Genomic DNA, 23898 nt, shown 5'->3' with positions numbered 1-23898 from the left:
CATGAGAAACTTAAGATTTTTAACTCCCTGTAACTGTTGATGATTTCTGTGAATGGTGCTTGCTGACTCATGTGTCTTTGGTATAGCTTAATTTTTCTGAAAAACAAACGTATATGAATGCCCTTGTTACTGTGATTTTGATTGTAACACAAATAGTCTCACTCTTCTAGGAGGCTTCCTAGGAGGAGGATTGCAGAGTTGCAGCTGTAGGGCCTTATCTCCATTGAATATTTGCATGTCGGCTTTACCTTGCTTCTTTTTCCCCTTGTTTACTTTGAAATTATATCACTATATCATTACCATGATGGAATAATTGAAGGTTAGTATATGGATTGATTTGTCTTTTTGCCTGAAGTTGACTCGTGTTTAGTAGTTTTACAGGTGAAGTGGTGACTGATGGTGTTGCAGATGTTATAAATGTAGAACTTTTGATCTTTCTATTTGTTTAGTGATACTGTGAGGAATGTTGGAATAGCTGGTAAATGGTAGACTCCAGGTTTTATTTGAAATTACAGGGGATGATTGACAATTCAAATTGTATGAGTGATAAAATGAAGTAAGTTTTAGTAATGTTAGGATCGCAACAGTGGCGGGTTCAGGAATTTGACTTGTACCTAAAATAGCTTTGAACAAAGTATAAGATAATAAAGTCATACAACTCAATATGCTACCTATTGCTTCCAAAATAAATGATACAATATCTAAAGATGCCTAAAGATTTTAACAAGTACCCCTCCTTCACCATATGGATGTTGTATCTAGCATCTACTGCCACGCTGGTTTAGATATTTCTTTCCCTGTTTACTGAGCTATAGTACTAACTCTGTTCGCTTTAATTGCAACTTATTTTTAGACTTGTCAATGCCTAACTTCAACCATTATTATCTTTAAATATTAATAAATATAATAATATAAAAATTAGATATTATGAAAGTATATGTTGAGATACATCTAATAAGATCACATTATTGTGTTTTTTGTTGAGTATAAATCACCACATATTGTCAATGTAGACAATAGTATCTGTTGATAATGTAAAAGAGGTGGAAGTATAATTTTGGGTGTTTGCTCTTGCATATCTTTAAAATCTACCTATTTCAATTATACACCTGTATACTCTGTGATGTCAAATTGCTGTTTATCACAGTGTGGACTGTCCTCTCCATCCTGTTTATGAGGTTGCCACTTGTCAAAATTTGAATTATGTTTTTCTTTGTTATGAACTTCTTCCTATTTTATTTTCCCTTTTCACCCAAATTGTGGTGTATTTTACTGGAAGTTTCTTGTAGCCTTTGATTTCACGAGCTTTTCAGTCTCGACAGCAACACTTCAATGACTTCTTAGACGCTTATCTTCTGAAAAGTAGGTTTATGTTGTCAGGACTTGTTTGTATAATGCTTCTAGAACTCTAAGCAGTATTATTATTATTATTCATCCAGGCTGTTCAAGACCATCTTTTGCTAGAAGAGATAAATATGTTGAGGGCTTCTGACAATCAGATTCTGCCCCCGTTAATGCAACTTCACAATCGCATGCAAAAGAAGAAACTTGAGAACGTCAACAATGACACATCTTTATCTTCTGACTTGGATATTACAGTTTGTATGCGAGATTTATACCATTATTCCCGTGTTGCTGGATTGCATGTTTTGGAGTGTGTTATGGAAACGGCTCTTTCTGCTGTCAAGAATGAGCAGCTGGAAGAAGCAAGCTATGTAAGCCTTTTCTGTCTCACATATGTTCTTGCTGAAAGCTTATTATGCTTTGCTATATTTGTCTTTATTATATGTTTAATCCAGACTAAGCTGCCTGCATGCTTACAGGTCGTGTCATTGTTTCCACGGCTTCAACCCCTAGTTAGTGTCCTGGGGTGGGATTTATTGTCCAGCAGAACTGCTGCTCGAAGAAAATTAATGCAGCTACTTTGGACAGGCCAGCCAAAAATTTGTCAGCTTGATGATTCCTCTCTTTATGAAAATGGTTCAGATGAGGTACTACTTTCTACCTGCAGATTTACTCATTCAACAAATTTCTGCATCCTCAGGCTTGTGTTTATAACTCGTGTCAATTTTTTTCTGAAGTATTCTCCCATTTCTTACAGAAATCGTGCATTGAGTTTCTTTGTGATTCCTTGTGTTATCGGCTTGACTTTGCTTCTTTTGTTGCTTGTGTCAATTCGGGTCAACCATGGGATATTAGATCCTCCTTATTTTTGTCTGGTAATGGCCAAGTAGATTTCCAAGAAGGGAATGCTCATTTGGATCCTTTTGTGGAGAACTTGGTTTTGGAAAGGCTATCTTCCCAGAGTCCTTTACGGGTAAGATTTTATGTTTATATGCTGTTTAATGTTGGGAATCCTTTTATTATGCTCTGGCTTTATATGTTATTTGCTTTTGTTGAATTTCAAAAGCCCAAATTTTATTTGAGTATAAGATTAGAAATTTTATTGACAAGAATGAAGCAAATGAAAAATTACAGAGTAGTTGAGAAGTGTTCGGAAACCGACCCCATATAGGTCTCCAAACAGTGAACGGTACAGAATTCATCTGGAAAAAAATATTAACAATGGTGACAGAATAGTTTTATAATGTGTTTGGTTTGCAATCATGGAAGGAAAGGAAGAGGAGGGGAAAAACGGAAAAGAGAAGGAGGGGAGGTTTGGGAATAAATGAGCTTCCAATTTCCTTCTGAAAGAGAGTGAGTAAGAGGACCTACATGACATAGAATATGAAAAGAGTGTGAGAGACAGAGAATAAGTTGATGGTTCCACATCATATGGGTTGAGTAAAATTTTCTGTTTAAAGTAACATAAAGATTTTACGTGGACATGTTGAAAAGGAATATAAAAAACTGTTAGGGACAGGGAATATTATTCATCAATTCTTATCAATAAGGCAAACATTCGTACATTTGGTCTCTCATCGTTGAGTCATCCCAACTTTCATATTCCACTTTTAAGCCACCTCAACATTGGTAAGCCTCCTTAGAGTTTACCCCCACATTCATAGGTTTTTACATCTTGAGATTTTGATCTCGATCTCCTACACTAAATTTGAGCAATGCTCCCAAGTCCCAACATCCGTACCTAGTCTCTCTAGGATTAAAAAGAACAATATCTTTAGGATATAATTTAAGAGAAACCAATTTTACGAAGAAAAGTATTTTCCTAGCCATTCAAAATTTATCTCTAAAAGCAACTCGTAAGATGGGAATAAATCTAACAAATTAAAATCTCCAAATGCCATATAAATAAAACAAATTCTTATCTGGCTCTATAAGATGACTATATAAGCAGTGACGTTTAGTGGATATGGGGTTACTGGTTAGAAATAAGTTCTTTGTGGAGGGTTGTTGTTGTTGTTGTTGTTGTTGTTGTGGCTCTCTTTCCTGTCTATGAGTTGCTCTTGGGAATATGGCTTTCAAATTGAATCTCATTTTGACATTAGGTTTTATTAGCTCCATCTGGTTGATTTTGTATTATTGCATGGATAATTGCAAATTCATATACATATCCTGTTTGGACTAATGTTTTGTGATTGTTGTAGAATATACATAAATTGATCAACATCATGTGAAGTACTCCATTATTATCTACCACTATAATTCATTAATATTTATCGTGATCCCCCCCCCCCTCTCTCCTTTAAAATGCCTTGCTTACCATGACTTGTTTTTAACTTGACCATTTTTCTGCAGGTTTTATTTGATGTTGTTCCAACCATTACATTTGAGGATGCTATTAAATTGATTAGCATGCAGCCAACAGACTCTACTGCAGCAGAATGGAAAAGGTGTGGCACTTTTCTTTGTGGCTGTATTTAACATTTTAAAGTACAAGTTCAATGCCCTGGTCCCCAAAAGAAAATGAGATGATTTTTGTTTAAGAGGATCAAATAACAGCGTCCTTTGGACATGCGTGTTAATTTTGCTGAATTCGGCGCGTTGGCTGTAGAGTAATGACTATATATCTCGTAGTGAGGCTACTGGAGTTGTGGTGTTCTTGGATCTATGGGGTTATTTGCTTCTGAATGGCCTGCATTGTTTGGTTCTTTTCTGTGTGGTCGGTATGCCCACTCTTGTAACTAAGGACACCTTGACTTACAGTTGTAGTGACTTGTAGTTCTCCTTATCTCGATAATAAAACACAATCATATTAGTAGAACACCAATGGCCATTTGATACATGGTATTAATGGCGGTAATGTTAATAAATCTGTGTTCTTCTACAAATAAAACCTCATGTTCAAGGCCTCAAGCTCCTCATTTAGTAGCCTCCCTGTCTGCTTGTTAGTATCTTATCTATATTGTCTCAAACAATTTATGTTCCACTTTTTTTTTTGCCTCTTAATTTCAACTTGCTCATTGATCTAACTTTATGGGTTTCGGATTCTATATAAAGACTTTAGTACATACTACAGATCAAAATCAGTCATAACCAGAAAGTTGATGATTGTTTAGTTGGATTCAGCGGTTTTTTATTTCAGTCTCCTTTGTACCAGGCATAACCTTTTTGTTAAGTTGTTTGGAGGCTAGTAAAAAAAGAGGCATATTTTAAGAATGCCGTCAACCTTAAATATAGTTAGGTGAGGTTGGTTTTGGATCCAGATTCCTAACTCTTATGGAGTTGGCGGACAAGAGTCTAGCTTTGCAGAGTTCGTTATTAAGTCCTTATTTGACTTAGTTAAGAGCAATATTTTTGCATGCTATTTTGTGCAGGCATAAAATCTGAAAGGTTCAGTTCTCAGGCCTATCTAGAAAATCCTTGCTCTGGGAGGCTGCTGTTGTCTATACTCTATAGACTGTAGGTGAGGTGATTGCGTGGAACAAAGGAATTGTTACTAAAACATTGGGTCTTACCGTCTTACTTTTTATTAGACTTCATAATGATAGTAAGAAAATGATTTGGCTAAGAGTTTTAGTAAATTTTTCTGTAGAAGAATCTGTCTTATGGCTGGAGATACCTTTTCTGTTAAGATTTTTATTTTGAGTTTGAAGAAATTTTCCTTTTTTATTTTCCCTTTACTAATCTAAAAAGGATTACATTAACTTCACGGAAGGCGAAGAGGTTAAGTTCTGCTTTAAACTTATATAATAAATAAAAATGTTAGAGTAACTCCATTTCTTTGAACCTCCCCAACCAAGTAGCTTTTGAAACTCTCTTTAGTCCATAACAACGCTTAATAAGTTTTTGAAGGAATGCTTGTGTCAATTTCCTTGCAAATCATAATTGGAAGGTGAAGGCTCCTCGTAAAGCATGCTGTGTTGCATGTGCAGCCATTAAGGATCTATTTTGACAGCGAGTGTACGTAATAAAGGAATTTTACTCTCAATAGTTGTTTATGTTTTTAGAGAGGAGAAAGTGTCTCTTGGATCTATTTGGACATTGAATGTACTTAAGAGAAGGAAGTTTACTCTTTTCGGCTGTTTAGATTAGGATGGTCTCTTGATCAATTATTATTATTATTTATAATTTTTTTGCTTTCAATTTGTTTACATGAAGTTTTTTTGTATGAACAACTGAACCTATTTGAACAAACCGGAACTTATTTGAACTTCTTTTAGCTGTGAACTGAACCTGGGTAAGCCCATATATTACTTGTTGGAACTTATTTTTCCTGGCCTGTACAGTTTAAGGTGAAGAGAATGACACCTTTCTTATTGTCATGAGGTTTTAGCTCTATGTGGGAGGAATTGGGTTTAACTTTGCTCTAGCAAAGTAGCTCTGGTGTCCTGGAGAAGTGGGGTGATTAATGGTTGGACTATTTTTTTTTTTTAGTATGGACTATGCAATGTTCTAGGTTGGCAATCTAGTGGATCTGTAAACAAAAGAAACCAACACATTTTAAGTAGAAATGGCAAAAGCTGACTTGACAACACAACACGAACCGGACACAAAGTGTTTAATTTTTGGGGTGAAGCTTTGCCCTTATTACATACTCTGTTGCTGTCATTTTGGTTTTCAAAAATTATTATTAAAAACTAACATAGTTTGATAAACACTGTCCCCTTCCCTCCTTCACAACCAACAGCTTAAAAAAGGCTGTTGACATAATCATATAAAATTACTGAGGGAAATGGTTGGTGGATAATTCCCCCCCACTCCCCTTCCTATTTATTGGTCTGTTTGCCTATATGATTATGCGTTCTTTAATACATAAACCTAGTACTTGATAATAAAGATTATACTGAAAAACAGAAGCGTTCCTTATGGGTATAACTCTTATTTAAATGAAGTGAAAAAGCTGCAGGTGGCCTTTTCTAATTCCCTTTTCCTTTCAGTATTCTTATCTGTTCAACTTGTATTGTGGGTAGAATATGCGGTTAAAAATAAGCTTAATTCTTTTGCTTTGGGTGACGTGTAGATTTATTGATCTTCGTGTCACAAAAATTGAAAATGCGGCTTACTTTTGTTGGTAGGATGCAGGATGGCGAACTGATTCACATGCGCTATGCGCTTGACTATGCCGTCATGGCATTGGGAGCTATGGAAAAGAGTGTTTCTGATGATCAAATTTGCTATCCTCAGTTGTCATTAAGATTTTTGAAAGAACTTAGGCATCATCTTGAGGCTGTCAATAGTGTGGCACGCAAGGTACTTTGTTCCTGGTATCCTAACTTCATGATGCGTTGTTGTGATCCTTTTTACATCTATTATTTATCAATTATTAATTTTTTTTAACGGTCCTCTGCAACTAATTCCAATGATGCAGATATTCATGGTGAACATTATTATTTCACTCCTACATGTTGACAGCATCTCAGTTGATTTTGAACATTGTGGCTTAGCAGGGAGCAACTACGAGCTATCTCGTGCTGGCCAGCAGCAGTATGATGATGTCAATTTTGACAAAATGGGAAACCACATGGCTGTTTCTATTGTTGAATTTCTACTTGATACTTTGCGTCACAATTTACCAACAGAGCTGACGTTGGAGGTTACCAACTCTAGTGGTGAAAGAGAAGCCTTGGAGTGGAGAATATTGAATGCTAGAAATTTCATTGAAGATTGGCAATGGCGCTTGTCAGTTTTGCAGCAACTTTTGCCTCTACCTGAGCTGAAGTGGAGATGGAAGGAGGCATTGACTATACTACGTGCAGCACCATCAAAGTTGCTCAACCTGTAAGCTTCCTGAATTCTTCAATTGATATTGGGTCTTTAAGCAGTTGTTCCACCCGATATTTTTGAAATGTGTGATCTATTTTAGGTGCTCTTTGCAATTGTATTTGTAGACTTTGTTCATTACTTGAATGGCTTTATAAAGCCTGATATTTGCCATTTTTCTAGATGTGCTCCCCTCTCCCTTTTGCCGATCCTGTTTAATACCATTCTTGGTTTCTGAGTATCTGTTGCTTTCTTCTTCATTTTTTTTTTTTGAAAGTTTTCCTTTTCTTACAGGTGCATGCAAAAGGCAAAGTATGACATAGGGGAGGAGGCGGTGCATAGGTTTTCTTTGTCATATGAAGATAGAGCTACACTTGCACTGGCTGAATGGGTGGACGACACTTTCAAAAGAGCGTCTGTAAGAATCTTAAAGATAATAGCTCTTTTATTTTCAATGCCATCATTTGGCTTTGCCACTATTGGTTTTACATGTATGGTCGACATGACTGTGTGTTGCTTCTTCTCTTTGTTGAGGTAGACTTGTCTAACCTGTTATTTATAGAAAATGCATGTTCCTGAAGTAAAGAGCTTGTAGGGTTATCTCATTTCAGATTTCCTGTATTATGTGAGCTGTTACTTCATTTTTTTTCTTCATCACACCTTTTTCCTATATCAAAAAAGATGGATTCCTGCTGATACTGTTCTGTGATAATATGTGTTTATTCTTGAAGTTTTTTGATTACTACTTCTAGCACCATGCAAAATTGTACATATGTAGATATCTGATGAATTGACACTGTTATTCTGTAGAGAAGATGGTAAAGATTTTGTTTGAATTGTGAAGCGGTACCTCCTCTGTTTCATAGTTTTCTGCGACTTCTACTTCTATCCATCTACTGTAGGACCAAATGTCAAGAATGAAACCCAATTAGTGGGGCAAGATAGGGTAAGATATCACCATAAAAGGAATAAGATCATTTTACTACACCAATGCAATGTTTCTTGTCTTTTAATTACCAATGAACTTTATGAGTCAGTTATGAAAACCTGTGGTGAGTCCTTAATATTTTTGCATAATCTTAAAGGGAATTTCTAACCTCATATGGAGTGAGATGAGAGGCAAAAAAATCTATGGAGAATTGGCTCTGTTATTGCTATTGAATTTCATGGTTGTAGTTAGGAATTATGCACACACTGGTCTTTGTCGAAAAATCAAAAGTTGGACTTGATTTTCAGACAAAAAAAATGCAGATTTTATGCTTTATTTGGGATTCAAAAAAATCTCTGTAGCAGATGATATGCCTCTACAATTTTTGTCTGAATTTGTTAATTTTAGTTGATCAGTTGTGTGGTTTCTTGTTGTTTCGGTGCCATTAAAAAAGTGATATATTGTTGTGGCTTTTATTTAGGCATAAATATTTCTCTTTTATGGAGCCAGTACTTTCTATGTTTGCATTGGTATCCCCTGGATAATCCTCTTTCCTATCTGTTTCTCTTTGAATTCAGTGTCTTTATTTTTTTTTTCTTCTGTTTGTGGAAACATTGAATGGTAGGTCGAGGATGTTGTTTCTCGTGCTACAGATGAAACAGTGACACTGCAAGAAATTGATTTTTCCTCGTTACAATCTCAAATTGGTCCTATTGCAGCTGTGAGTATAAAAAATGGTCTTTTCTTAATTTTTAAGTTGTAAATTTTCATTTACATATTCTTAAGTTAATTTTAACTGAATAAATGTTCTGTTTGCAGATTCTTCTCTGTATAGATGTTGCTGCTGCTTCTGCTAAGTCTAAAGACATGTCTGAGCGACTTCTGGATCAGGTTTTTAGTTTAATATAGGTTATAAGGATCAAATTAGAGAATTCTTATGCTGAGTAGGGCATCTTGATCATTTAATTATTAGGTTTGATTGCTACTCCCTTTGTATATGAATAAGTGCACCACTTTGACTTTTGCACTATTCACATACTTTCACTTGAATTTTACTAATATATAAAAACCAAATGTGATTGTGTAAAATTTTAATAGATCAATCATAAACTCACAATGTATATCTTCATAATATTAAATTTTTATAAGTAAAACTAGTCAAAGTTTGAATGCGATCAATTCTAACAAGATCCCATATGACTATTTTTCCTTACTATAAAACATCAAAGCTAGTCAAAGAGGGGTATATGAATAGTGTAAAAGCCAAAATGTTGCATTTAAAAGAAAACGGAGGAAGTATAAGGTATCAAAAGTTAGTCGTTTTACATAGATTTATCAATATTTTACTTTTTTTTTTTGTTCCAAGTAAAATTGAGTGAGATATCCTTTAATTTTAAACTGCTCTGTAACTTTTTTTACATTTATGTAGGCTCAAACCATGTTGTCGGAAATATACCCAGGAGGGTCTTTAAAGATTGGATGGGATCAGATCCAAGAAATTGCATTGGTTTCAGTAGCAAGACATCTTCTCAAACGACTACGTGAATTTTTAGAGGAGGTGTGTGTTTTTAAAGATTGAATATCTATTCTCTCATTGTTGATTCGTGGCCATAAATGTATTGGGCTTACAACATTAGAAACTCCCCCCCCCCCCCCCTCCCCCTTCCAGTAGTCTTTCAATTGATATTGATAGGGGTTGCTGCAAGAAATTCCATCAATAAAATGCTGTTTCTATATCTGCTTAATTGTAGATTTTCCTTTTTGCATCTTTACTAATGAACTGAAACCTGCAATTTATTGCTCTAGCGTATCTTTGTTTTTTTTTCCTCCAAAGTTATTCCCCATCAAACCTTCTGCAATATCTGCAAGTTAGGCTGTGAACTGCTTTATAATCATACTTTTTTTTACACTTCCAGGAAAATTCTGCCACCCTTCAGTCTATTTTGTCAGGGGAGATGAACATTACTTTTTCTCATCAACAAGGCCATAGAGATCGTGCTCTTGCATTGCTACATCAGATGATTGAAGATGCTCATATGGGTAAACGACAGTTTCTGAGCGGTAAGATATTATAATTAAATCAAATTATAAAAAAATTATTGATACACTTTAATGGTTTTGAATACTGCACTATACTCTTGTCTTAGTTTCTTATCTTTTTAGATGATGATACACTGTTGGCATCCTGTTATAGTTAGGAAATTCCTCTCGTCTATAGTCTTGAGTGCTAAATATTTTTTGTCCTTTGTCCTCTTTGAAATCGGGGATGCTTCCTCAGGGTACTGTCAGTAACTTTTTACTAAGTTATCAGAATATTGTGGTGCAGTGCAAGCCATTGCTATCATCTTTTACTCTTTTTTCTTTTGGTTTCTCCTTGTAATGAACCGACCTAAGGAAAGGCAATATAGATGGTCTGATACGATTAGTATTATACAATAGTCATTAGCAACATTGACATTCTTAACAAGTTTCTTATTAGTTTGGATGATGAATAATTTAGCTTTTTCGGGCTTTGGTAGGGTGAGGGAGAAGAGTTTGCTTTGGTAAAATGTAATTATCGCTGTTTTTTTTTTCGGACCATATGGCTACAGCGAAATTCATGTGATTAAGTCACATTATTAGTTTCTCTGTGGGCTAAGGGGGTCGGCGCTTTCTCAAATTATTTTATAATGGAAATTTTAAGAAGTTGGGTTAATTTGTAGTTGGGATTATTCCAATTGTTGTGTGAAGTCTCCTTGTTTGCTCTTTGTACTATGTTCTCTGCAGTTCTATAAAAAAAACTTAAATTTTTAGATCGTCTACTAGATGATAGCTTAAGAGCATGTTTTTTTTGTACCTGATCTTGTTTATCCTTAGCCCTGCGTTCGTTTATGTGTCTTTCTTCCTTTATTACTTTCTAATGATTTGATACTCACCATAAGGAAAGTTTCTACTTTGGCGCTCGTAGTATTAGCATAAATGCATAATTTACTTTGGCACTTCTGTTTTTACTAATTCTACAAGCTTAGGGGTGCACGCAATGCGTGGGCGAGAGTTGTAAAAACAAATTCTTAGTAATCTTGAAGTAAATATATAGTAAAAGTATCATTTTTAAAGATAAATAAATACAATTCAACGGTTAAAAATAACTATGGTTTTATATGATGTGAATGATACGAAAGTAAAAGTAATGTCTTTATGCATGTCCGAGGCATATGGTTGACCATTAATATCTTTGACTGTGTTGTAAAAATTTATAAAATTGATGTCATGAAAATGTGCATCGAGAATAATCTAAAAAATATTATACAGGGCCATTAAGTGTATACTAAAAAATTTAAGTCAAAGTAATAGTGCGTAAAGATAGAATCTTTTTGTTCTACTCACTTACTATTCATTAGGTCAAACTAAAAATAAACTTTGACCGTCTATTGCTACTTATGTACAAATAAATTATTATTGTGTGAAATCTTGTCAGAATTGTTGCAATCTGTGGGATCCAATTATCAACTTTTAATAATTTACACTAGTACATATTTAAAAGTATAATCAATCAAACATGTGTGGGAGACCGCAGAAATTGCAATTGAGTAGAAATATAATTAATGGAGGGATTATATATCTGGACTCGTTGGGAAGAAAGATGGAGTGCGTTTTCTGGTGTTCTAATCATTTACTTGTAGTTACACAGAGTATGAAAAAGGGGGAATGAGGACCATGTGTGTGACCGCTTTTTCTATAAAAAGGTGAGAGATAGAGAGCAATGGTATTATTTGATATAATTGGACCCCACATAGTGGGATTGTAGTTGATAAAAATGAATAAACGTGCCATAAAGGGAATACATTAAGTGAGTGGAACACAGAAAAATGGATGAAAATAGTGATTTGAACTAAGGACAACAAAGGGAGTATATTTTTGTTCATATATTTAAGGTATATATATGTACATGTACATTATATGTATAAATATGGCCTCAAGCTCAACATGCGTGAAAAGTGTTGATCATTTTCATTTTCTTTTAAATAATTTAATTTACTTTTATTGGTTGCTTCTCTTCTTTAGAGCAGTCTTACATCACGTAGATTTAAATGTTTATAGTTAATGTAGGGATTTCATGACAATTAATGTACTTTGTTCATCAGAATCTAAAAAAACCCTAAATATAAAGAGTTGCAGAGATATCTATTATTTTATAATTTTATAGTAGATACGTTTTACTTGAATGTTTAATTGGTTTACTTTTAAGTAGACCTGATCATGGAAGGGACCCGATTTTGAGCAGGCTTTGGGCAGAAATTTTCAGCCCGAAATCGGGTCAGGCCTGATTTTTTTTATTTTTCCGCAGGCCTTGGACATGCATTTACAATCATTTAAGTTATGTGTTGGCCCGGCCTAAAATACCCAAAAAGCCCACCACCGCTCCAGTATTGCGGGGTTTTGGGCAAGCATTTTCGGTCTTATCCTTGGCCTGACCAAGTGGGCCTACTTTTACCATCAGCCTGGCCCGAACCCGCCCCGCCCTTTGATCACCTCTACTTTCAATTGATGAAATTGCTTCTCTATTATTATTTTAGACTTGGGTCCCACAGGAGTATATCCCCAAAAGCCACAATTAGAAAGTAAATCCCCTCCCGTAGTATAAGGGGTTAAAACTTTCACCTTTTTGTCAAATGCACCAAAATTAAAAATAAGGGTTAGATTTTGCTTTGATTTGGAGAAGACCAACTCGTAAAATTATAATAATAGGAAAGAAGGATCACTGACTTGGACCTTTTAATGGAGTGAACTACAGGGATCTAAATTGAAAATAAGAATGTAATCGTTCGGAGTACATGGAATCAGCCAAAACACAGGGCATCAAAGATTGAGAGTGGAAGTTTCTGAATATAAAATTGTTAAAAGGCTAGAAGAATCAACTAAATTCCAAAAACATTGCTTAAATCCGAAGAAGGTTTTCCTGTTTAATTTTTTGAATTATCCTTTGTTAATAGAGAAGCACTGAAGGCCACGAGTTAGTTTATGATCAGTGATTTTTGTTTCTATGGGATTTTTCTTATCTTTTGTTAGTTTGAGTCTAGACTAGTCAATAAAATGTCATGTCCCCTTGTGTATTGGCCGGGCTATATGCTGCACTTCTCATTTCTTCAAGTTTGATGATGTATAATCTAGAAAGCTGGCCCAAATTTCTGTACCATGGCCAATCAATTATCCCGATTATATTCAATTTTGTCCTGTGGACACAAATGCATGTGATTTGGCTGCTATTTCCTTGAGTATTGGACTTGAAATATGTGTTTTGGGATTGAACTGAGCCAGCGTTCTTCCCCCCCTCTCCGAGAATAATTTTAAAAAAAGGAAAAATAATTGGCCAGGTATTAAGAGTTGAGATTTGTTAGAGACAACCCTTTTTTTCATGGTTGTATATTTTGACTAGTGACTTTTCTATATTTATTGTCTATTGTTTCAGGCAAACTTCATAATCTTGCAAGAGCAGTAGCTGATGAAGAAATAGGGATTGATCTTGTCAAAGTTGAAGGCAGGGAGCAAAAATATCTCTTGGATATTGACAGGAATAATTTTCTGGGACTTGGGCTCAGAAGTACTAAACAGCCATCCTCAAGTTCAGCTCAACCTTCAGCTTATGACATGAAAGATGCTGAAAAGCGGCTTTTTAGCCCCTTGAGTGCAAAACCATCAACATATCTCTCACAATTTGTTCTTCATATTGCTGCAATTGGTGATATTGTTGATGGCACTGATACAACTCATGACTTTAACTACTTCTCGCTCGTATATGAATGGCCTAAGGATGTAAGTCTATTAATTCTTGGCTCAAAAATGATCTTTGCATGTGACTTGTTGCCTTAGGGATAATAATACGAGCGCTCCTTAAAAAATCTGTAGCCAGTGAAAACCTGAAAGCAGATAAACGAACCAAATAAAATTGGTGAGGATTGGACTTGAATGTGATTGTTAACCTTGAGTATGGGTCCAGATTTGTGATTGAGAATTGTGGACAATGATCTTTCCATTTCTTTTTCATGTACTATAAGTAGTAGATAAATATTCGATATTTCGAACATATAAGTGTTTGAGTATGCATACCCATTTGGGGTGGTCAAAGAGGTATTTTAGTAGAATTGGAGCAAAGAAATCCTGCATTTTATGTCATTATGGCTAAGGAGATGAATTTTGTTTTTTGCATGTTAAAAATAGTATTTTTCTATAGTCCATAACTTTTGGTCCCAAATTGAGATCTAGATGTGTAATGCATGGACCAAGTAACTGAAAACTACTTCCCAAAGTAGCTGGCCTTGCTTCAATGATCTATTATTATTATTTAATTTTTTTAAAATATGGGCCAACGAGTGTAATGGTGACTTTTTGCACCTTTTTAATACATAACTGATATCTTCTTCTCTTTAATTGGATTTTGGATTATAGTTGGTCCTTAAAAGCTTATTTGAAGGTCTGAATCCTTGCACAATATTTCATTATTAGAAAAATAGTGAATGCTTCTGCTTGGCTCTGTAGTTAACCACAACTTCTGCAGTTCTGTGGGTTTTTTAACCTGTCTGCTCTGGGAAATGAGCATTAAGTAGTTTATTCACACCAAAAGTCTTTGAAAAATGGTACTTCCCATGTAATATAGACTTCGTAAAGCAGTCACTATCAGAAATATAAATGTCTTTTACAGTGGTCAAAATTTCTACCTTTTAAATCATCCATTTGTCTGTTTCTGTGTGTTTTTCTTTTTTGCATATGTAGGCATGATTAAATAGAATATGAGATTGTGTCCCTGGACTGCAACTTGAAGCTATGTTAATGCCTTTTATGCCTTTTATACAGCTTGTAACGCGCCTAGTTTTTGAAAGAGGTAGCACTGAAGCAGCTGAAAAGGTTGCAGAAATCATGTCTGCTGATTTTGTTCATGAAGTGATCTCAGCTTGTGTACCTTCTGTCTATCCTTCACGTTGTGGCCACGGTTGGGCTTGTCTTCCATTGGCTGCATCCAGTGCTAAGTTTAGCCATGCTAGTCATTTAACGACATCTTCTGGTAGAGGGACTTGCGCAAGTGACGTCAGCAGTTCCTTGGCTTCGGCTGGAATTGCTCAATATCATCTACAGTTGGACATAATAAAGCATTTGGTCAAAATTTCACCAGTTAGAGCTGTACTTGCTTGTGTCTTTGGAAGCAGTATGTTATACAGTAGTAATGAGTCATCCTTTCATAGTCCCTTGAACGAAGAATTGCCGCATTCACCAGATACTAACCACATGTTCTATGAATTCGCTGTTGATCAGTCAGAAAGGTATACAATATTGTTGTATATTTTCCAATAACAGCCACAATATCTTCTGGGTAAAAAAAAATAAATAAATTTATATTTTAAATTTTCAGATTTCCAACTTTGAACCGATGGATACAGTTGCAGACTAACCTTCACCGAGTATCTGTGATTTCTGAAACACCCAAGGATGCAGATGATGCTAGTGGAATACAAAGTAACCGAAAATTTTCTGTTAAACGATCTCGAGAGCTTGACACTGACACTGAGTCCGACATTGATGAAAGTATTGGAAGTAACACTGCAGCATTTGCTCCAGAAATTGCTCAAGCTACAGTTGATCGTGACACATTGCAGGATTCCATGCATCAAGCTGCTGAAGATGATGCTACTACTTTTCTAACTTTTGACTGGGAAAATGAAGAGCCATATGAGAGGACTGTTAAAAGGTATATACTGTTTATCCTTAATGAAAAACCAATTTATGTTTTATTTTATTAATTTGTAATTAGACTAGGTTTTTGTCAACCTGTGGTAATGTTGTCGAAGTTCTCATATTTTACCCCCTGGTCTTATATTTAGATTTGGCTCTTTCCACCTCGAGTTTCAGTGGCCAGTTCAATGCCTTTAGATGCAACTGCGAGGACTAGGTTGACTTGAGAGAATGGTAATTTAGTATGGGTGGCAGAGTAGCTTTCTTCCATTCCTTTAGGACTCTCATATTTTCTTGGTCCACCATTATGCCTAGCAGTACAACACATGCACTTCTCTCCCACAACCCAGTCTTCGAAGTTTAGTTAGCTCCATTTTGCTCATCAGTTAACCTTATCCTCCAGCCACTGACATGCCTCGACCTATTATTTTGGGACAGTCTATCCGATTGAGGTGACAAAATAAGTTCAGTTCAGATATGTACTGTTTAGAGGCATTAGAGTATTAGTTCTTTTCAGTTTATTATATACATTATCCGATTCCTAAATATTGCTCTATATACAGGTAGATTTGTGTTGGTACATGCTTTCATTATATAAACTTTTTACTTACTTTATTTCAGCAATTTAAGAAAATATCGAATATAGTTGGTGGGTGTAAGATGAAGTAGGATAAAGTGAAAAAATGTGGATTTGTGTAAGAAAAAGGTGAATAAAGTAAGTGATAGTGTGCGGAAAGGTGTTATCATTATGGTGTTGAAGGGGTAAGATGGTTAAAGGGGTAAGCCAAAAATAGAGTAAAGCAAAGTGAGTAGAACTGCCTCAAACGGAAAGTGAGTTTAACAAAAAAGATCGGACTAAAATGGAAAGTAATTAGAAAAAAAAAGAGCAAACAAAAATGGAACTTTGAGTAGAACAAAAAGAATGGACTAAAATGGAAAGTGAGTTGAACAAAAAAGACCAGACTAAAATGGAGAGTGAGTTGAACAAAAAAGAACTTAGGGGAACGGACTAAGTATATCTTTGCAAGTTTTATCGTGTAAACTACACAACATAACTATTACATTGTAAAACGTGAAGTCGGAGACATCAGCTGTGCTGTAATTCTGTAACATAATTCTTACTCCCTCCGTTTTTTGAAGTGCCCCATTTGGGATTTTGGCACTATTCATTAAACGTACTTTGACCAATGTTTGTGAATTATACATAAGAAAAAATATACTACCTCTGTTAAATATTAGTTGCAACTTTGGAATGTTTTATATCTCACAAATAATACCCCAAAGTTGCAACTAATATTTAACGGAGGTAGTAGTCTTGTAGGTACTTGTTGGAATCGTCTCAATGAGTAGATTATTAATATTCAATTGTTATAATGTATGGTTAATGATAATTAAAGATATTTTTGCTCAAAGTTTTGCATCGGCATGCGTGACATGTCTCTACGGGACACTTAAAAAAAACCGGAGGGAGTAGTCTTTTAGTTAAGGTCGGAGAGCTTTACAATTACATGTATGCATAACCTGCATGCCTTTTTTTTTTTTTTTTAAATGTGAGTCTTGTTAACTTTATCATTAATCTTTTCATCTTTACAAGGATAAATTGTCCAAAGTAAACAGGCTAATATAGAGGATGGAAAACCAGCATTATGCAAGATCTTTTAATTATTTTGATGTACTGAGAAAGTGTCGTTGAACATGTAAAGCATTTTAAATAACACTCCCTCCGTTTCGCAATCATTGCAACACTTTTCTTTTATGTCCGTTTCAAAATAATTGCAACAATTCATTATTTGCTAAGGACCCGATATTATTCTATTATATCTCTCTCACTAACCCCACTTGAACAAATATTTTATTATTTCTCTCTCCTACAACCCCACTTACAATATTTTTTTATTTTTTTTAGATTTCTCTCTCCTACTAACTATACTTTTTGTTATAAAATAATTCCACTAGAGTCCCTACCCTATAAATCTTCCTATTTTTTTTCGATGCCTAGTGTTGCGATTATTTGAAACAGAGGGAGTAGTATGTATTTCTATCCATATGTCTTCTCCTCTAGTAATGCTCCATTAAGGCATTAACTGTATGTGATAGAATCATGCTAGTGAAATTGCTGTTTCTTTAAGCTAGTTATTTTACATAGCCTCTTCCTGATTGTTTGGTGTGAATAGATATGATAATGAGTTTGCTGTATTTGATTATTAGAGACTTTGGAGCTATGAGGAGCCATAGAATTAATTTTTTTTTTTTTTTTGATCTTTGTTCATTTCCTCTCTTCTTTGGCCTTTTTTTTTTTTTTATTTTTACAAAAAAAATAATCTGTTGCATCACCTTTTTGATTTAATTTAGTCTTAGTGTCATATCTTCTAGAAATTGCATCGGTAGGAAAATTGGATATTGTTGATGTTGCTTTTTTTTTTTTTTATTAATTTTTATTTTAATGTTGTAACTTTTATGTTCTTAGTGATCATTCTCTGCCGAAGTGGTCTTCAAATGATTGATATATATATTTTTTTTGTTTATGTACAGATTAATTGAAGAAAAGAATATAATGGATGCACTCAGTTTTTCCGATCGTTGTTTGCGAGGTGGGGCATCAGATGAGTTGCTTAGACTTCTTATTGAACATGAAGAAAACAGCCAAAACTCTGGAAGTTCGCAAGGGCATGTTGGGAACAGGATGCTGAGTGATAGTTGGCAGTATTGTCTCAGATTGAAAGACAAACAACTAGCAGCTCAGCTAGCCCTAAGGTATACTTTGCACATATATGCTTATACGTGTACATTTTCCAAATTATTATCCAAGGTTAATTTTTCTATAATGTCTGAAGTGGGATAATCCAGGATAAAGATAAGAAAAAACGAGCATATGTCTGTGTGGAGAGATTGAGAGAGAACCAAAGATGGGTTTATTATGGAAGAACTGTTTTTTTTTTTTCCTTTCCTTTTTGTTTGTTTTTTTGTTGTTTTTTTTTTTCTTGGGTGGGGTGTGGGTGGGGGTGGGGGAGGAGCTGTCTATTAATCCTATGTTTTGCACCTTATCAATACAAGTAAACATGGATGAGCTCAAGTGAATTAAGAGAAACTTTTGAAAGGAAACTTTATAAAAAAAAAAAAAAAACGAAAAGAAAATTTTGTCCAAAACCACCTTTTAAAAAAAATGTTGTAAAAGACCACCCATTTAATTTTTGTTGTTGTAATTCACCTCCAAGTGCCAGAAAATGAATGTTGACCAAAAACTCCGGCGTTTACAGATCATGTGCTAGTCACGTGACCCTTATTTGGACCCCATTCCTTCATTATCCCTCTTCTCTTCTCTATTCTCTCTCCACCTCCATTAATATTTGCGTTGTTCACCTTCATTGGTATGTGAAATCCCAAAGTTCTTCACCTCTTTTCCTCTTCTCTATTCTCTCTACAATATACACCTTTAATGAACAACATTCCTTCACAATTGCTCATTATTGCAAGTATGATCATTAAAGGGTGACAAAGCAAAGTAATTGAAAACAAGATTGCGACCGAGAGGGTAAGTGTTAAGCCATAGTTGATATCGGTCATGTCAGTTCCCTGAGACGGCGGCAATAGTGGCGGATTTCTGTCCAAATTAAGGTTTCCCGACATTGGTGTTGCTGCCATTGCTCAGCTTTCTAGGTTTGAAAGTAGTATAGTAATATATACAAGTAATTAAATTAGTGGGTGGTCTTTTGCAACATTTTTTTTAAAAGGTGGTTTTTAACAAATATAAGGATTTAAAAGGTGGTTTTTAACAAAATATCCAAAAATTTGATGATATTATGCCTATGAGACTATTGTTTAAATGATAGTGGCAGCAGCTTTAGGAGATCTTGTAGTTTGACAATATCCTCTGTTAATTATATCTTATATTTAATTAAACCTTAATTTGTGTCTTCTGTAGATTTTTGCATAGCTGGGAACTAGATGCTGCTTTGGATGTGCTCACTATGTGTAGCTGTCATCTGCCTCAGAGTGAGCCTATTAAAAATGAGGTTATTGCTGTACCATTTCCTTTTTTATGTCTACACACTGTTCTAAAATTTTGTGTTTTTTGTTGAATTCTTCCAAATACCAAGCATTACAATTGACGAGTGGCCATTAACCTGTAGTATATAATACAATAGGAAAAGAAATGAGACAAGCAAGAGCAGAAAGGTGGCCAATATCTTTGGGATGGAGGGAGTCTCTCTATCTATCAACCATGATTACTTTCTTTCAAATGTAACCTAGAAATGTTAAGTACCTTCCTCATCAATTGATTGTCTATCTATCAGAGATGTTTTAATTAGATTATCTGAGATTCTGAATATTATACCCTCCATAGCACAGTGTTCCGGTAAAGCTTTTTTTTTACTTGTGGCTTTCCCTACTTTCCTAATGTGCGTGAAGCCATGAAAAGTCAAATAGGTTAAGAATCTTGAAATGAACAAACCTTTGCTAGGCCTTTCCCATGCACATGTGAGACCACAACTTGATCCAATTTACACTTTGTGTATGACGGAATAGGTTCAGCTATAATTGAAGTAGTTGATTGGAATCGGTCTCCTCCAGCTAAATATTCTGATCACTGGAGTTAATTATCTCTCTATGATTAAATCTTTAAACTATTAAACTTCCTCCGTTCCTTTAAACTTGACTTACTTTGACGTTTACATTATTCACATCTCCTCCTTTGATCGTCTTTTGCGAGTCATATGTTGTTACAATCGATTCACAAAATATTATTATAATTATCTTTTTTTATTTTTAATTTTTCCTTATAATAATTTTTACCTGTCGACAATTAAAGCTATTGATGGTTAAAATTATGCATTGGCAAGTGTGATAAATGAAACAGGGCAATAAAAAAGAACGAAGGAAGTAAGAGATTGCTCCTTGATCTACGGACGTTCTAAGGATCAATACCAATTAATAATACTTCCCCGTCCATTGTCCCAAATATAATCATCACACTTTCTTTTATGTCTGTCCACTTTAAGTGTTGCACTTACTCTCTCTTCCTACTATAAAAAGTAAGGTTCCACATCTCTCTTATTCCATTAAAAAAAATCTTTATTATTTTTCATCACATATATTATTCTATTAAAATAAAATTGATAATCCTACACCTCTATGCAAAGGATGGTGTGACAATGGACTTGGGACGGAATGAGTATATCAATTGAACGTCACAAAATATAATAATGCATGCAATATTAACAAAATAACGTATCATACAACTCCAAGTTGATATTTATGGTTTCTGCTAATTCTGCAAAATATATAATTATACATCTACAAGCCGATAGAAGTATAGTTACCTTTCCGAATTTGACAAAGAATGTTTTGAACTTCACACCAAATCATGCACGGGCAAGATTGCTGCTGGGAGCAAAATTAACGGACGATGATGATGATGGTGATGATAGTCATTTGATTCATTGATATTCAGTACACAAGATGACAAAAGGGATTAAAGGAATCTGTCCGATCTTCTTTCGATGATTTTTACGCATAATAGTGACTAGAAATTCAAAGAGTTAAAGTTTGCTGATGATACAGAGATAATTTTAAACATTACTGATGGTATTCATATTGTGATGATTCCCATGGTGACCAAGGGAATTGGAGATAATTCTAAGTGCTAGATGAGATGTCACAATCGGTAGTGACAAAATCAATGATAGCAGCCACGACAAAAAAAAACTACCGTATAGGGGTATAAAATGCCCTTAATATTAGAGTCCTATAGAGAAAAATATAGGGCTATAACTTTCTAAAACTAGAAAGATATATAATTGAGGAAATTCATTTACTAAAATAAAACTATTAATTTAAATAAGAAATACTCCCTTCGTTTATTTTGTTCTACAAACTTTCCTTTCTAGTTCATTCTTTTTTGTTCTACTTTGCTTTATTCTATTTTAGATTTAATCCATTAGCCATCTTACCCTTTTCCCACACAATAATTACACCTTTCCACTCACTCTCTTCATTCACTTTTTTCTTACATCCATCCACCTTACATTCTCTCTCTTACTTTTTCATACTTTATCTTGCACTTACTCTCCTTTTTCAATGTTTTCTTGAATTGCATATCTATAGTAAGTAACTGAATAGAAGATGAAAGAACAGAGGGAGTATATATCTTTTCTCGCTCAGAATGGTACTCTAAAATAAAAAGGATGTATACTTTTTATCTCCCCCAACTCATGAAATGAAATTAATTTTGGTTTTTACATATATTTTGTCATATCATAAATATATGGGGTATTACAAAACATATGAGGGTGTAAAAGTGAGTAAACTTAGGGATCATTTGGTTCACACGGGGTAAAGGGAATGTAATCAAGAAAGGGGATAGACCAATGGACAGAGAAAGGAAAGTGATACCCTTTGATTTATTGTGTTGTTTGGGTGATATTTGGTTACTTGTCAATATATATCTTATCAACTTATCTCTCATTTTTATGGAGCACTGCCAACCCCTTCACACCACCGCCATCACTTCTCCTGCCGCTGCCGCTACCACTATCTCCTTGCCATCACCACTGCTTTCTTCTCCTCCTCTTATTGTTTCACCTCCACCATAAGGTTTTAAAGGTCATATTCAAACATAAAAACTTTAGGTATGAAGTTTTCATGGTCGAATTTGACCATCTAAAGCCATATTTGATAAGTTAGATGCTGATATTATAAAAGTTGCTTCATTTCTAATCCTATGAACAACTTCCATGTGAATTTTGGGATTATCCATGTATATGCTTTTCACATTCAAATAAACTTGATATGCTTCTAATTGAAAGATGAGTTTCCCAGCCAATCATTGGTACCTTCCTTTGTCAATGGATGCCCTGTTATCTTTCTTCTTCTTCTTCTTTTTTTTTTTTTTTTTTTTTTTTTTTTTTTTTCAAGTCAGATTTATCTGGTTGTTTGCAACCATCCCTGTGACACTGTTATTCCACTTAAGACCTCACTGTCTCCCAACCATGGATTATTTTGGATTGAATGATTTCATTAAATGCTAATAGATATTACTATCTTTCATCTTTTCAAGACTAACAGCTTAACCCTTTGGATTCCATTACCACAACTTGGATTGTAATATTGCACTTGTTGTAGTTCACCCCCAGAATCACAGCCCCTAAAAGAAAATTATTGACATGTGATCTTTTTTTGATGATTAGGTCCTACAACGAAAACAAGCTTTACAAAAGTACAAGCACATATTATCTGCAGATGACCAGTACCGAAGTTGGCAGGAGGTTTGTAGTATTGTTTTGGATGCTCTCATGTTCAAAATTGCTTACAGTGCTGAATTATCTTTTCTGTATTATTTGCTTTATAAGGTTGAAGCAGCTTGCAAGGATGATCCTGAGGGCTTAGCACTTAAATTAGCTGAAAAGGGAGCTGTTTCTGCTGCTTTGGAGGTAGCTGAGAGTGCCGGATTGTCTATTGATCTTCGTAGAGAATTACAAGGAAGACAGCTTGTCAAGCTTCTTACAGCAGACCCATTGAGTGGAGGGGGTCCAGCTGAAGCCTCACGTTTTCTTTCATCTTTGCGTGACTCAAATGATGCTTTACCTGTTGCAATGGGAGCTATGCAACTTTTGCCTAACCTGAGATCAAAGCAACTTCTTGTAATTATTTTTCAATCCTGGTGCTCTATTACTGTTTTGTTGTGCTCAATCTCTTCTAACATAACCACACACAAAAAGGCACCCTTCATTATTTTGAATGTGCTATTAACTTTTTGGAGTTCAATTTCTGATATAGTTACATCTCCCATCTGCTGTAGGTTCACTTTTTTCTGAAACGGAAGGACAGTAATCTATCTGATGCTGAGGTATCTAGGCTGAACTCATGGGCTTTGGGTCTTCGTGTGCTTTCTGCCTTGCCATTGCCATGGCAGCAAAGATGCTCATCCCTCCATGAGCATCCTCAACTGATCCTTGAGGTGCTGTTGATGAGAAAACAGTTACAGTCTGCTTCTCTGGTAAGTTGTAGCTCCAATTATATATATATATATATATATATATATATATATATATATATATAGGGTCAAATGAGAAGTTTGTTAAAACGAGAAGGATTTTATATGCATATATTTTGTACTGAATGTGCAAAGGTTTTTAATTGAATGTGCATATATTTTTCGATTTATA

The 23898-nt window shown here is 34.8% G+C and overlaps 1 protein-coding gene across 2 annotated transcripts in view; it reads left to right on the top strand.

Moving 5' to 3' along the window:
* LOC110712151 overlaps positions 1–23898 on the top strand; it is a 42140-nt gene that overhangs the window by 4272 nt on the left and 13970 nt on the right. For both annotated transcript variants that reach the window (XM_021890588.1, XM_021890589.1), the window contains exons 3-21: positions 1440–1715; positions 1824–1991; positions 2102–2317; positions 3697–3791; positions 6417–6591; positions 6710–7119; positions 7396–7519; positions 8655–8750; positions 8849–8920; positions 9459–9587; positions 9946–10090; positions 13479–13822; positions 14861–15324; positions 15414–15749; positions 18266–18487; positions 19656–19746; positions 22921–22998; positions 23083–23373; positions 23532–23729. In XM_021890588.1, coding sequence (XP_021746280.1) covers positions 1440–1715; positions 1824–1991; positions 2102–2317; positions 3697–3791; positions 6417–6591; positions 6710–7119; positions 7396–7519; positions 8655–8750; positions 8849–8920; positions 9459–9587; positions 9946–10090; positions 13479–13822; positions 14861–15324; positions 15414–15749; positions 18266–18487; positions 19656–19746; positions 22921–22998; positions 23083–23373; positions 23532–23729 — 3930 coding nt within the window. The remainder of the gene's footprint in view (positions 1–1439; positions 1716–1823; positions 1992–2101; positions 2318–3696; positions 3792–6416; positions 6592–6709; positions 7120–7395; positions 7520–8654; positions 8751–8848; positions 8921–9458; positions 9588–9945; positions 10091–13478; positions 13823–14860; positions 15325–15413; positions 15750–18265; positions 18488–19655; positions 19747–22920; positions 22999–23082; positions 23374–23531; positions 23730–23898) is intronic.

The sequence above is a fragment of the Chenopodium quinoa genome, unplaced genomic scaffold, assembly GCF_001683475.1.
Source record: "Chenopodium quinoa cultivar QQ74 unplaced genomic scaffold, ASM168347v1, whole genome shotgun sequence".
Lineage (NCBI taxonomy): Eukaryota > Viridiplantae > Streptophyta > Magnoliopsida > Caryophyllales > Amaranthaceae > Chenopodium > Chenopodium quinoa.
The sequence above is the reverse complement of the archived record's forward strand: the minus strand, read 5'-3'. Positions and strand labels throughout refer to the sequence as shown.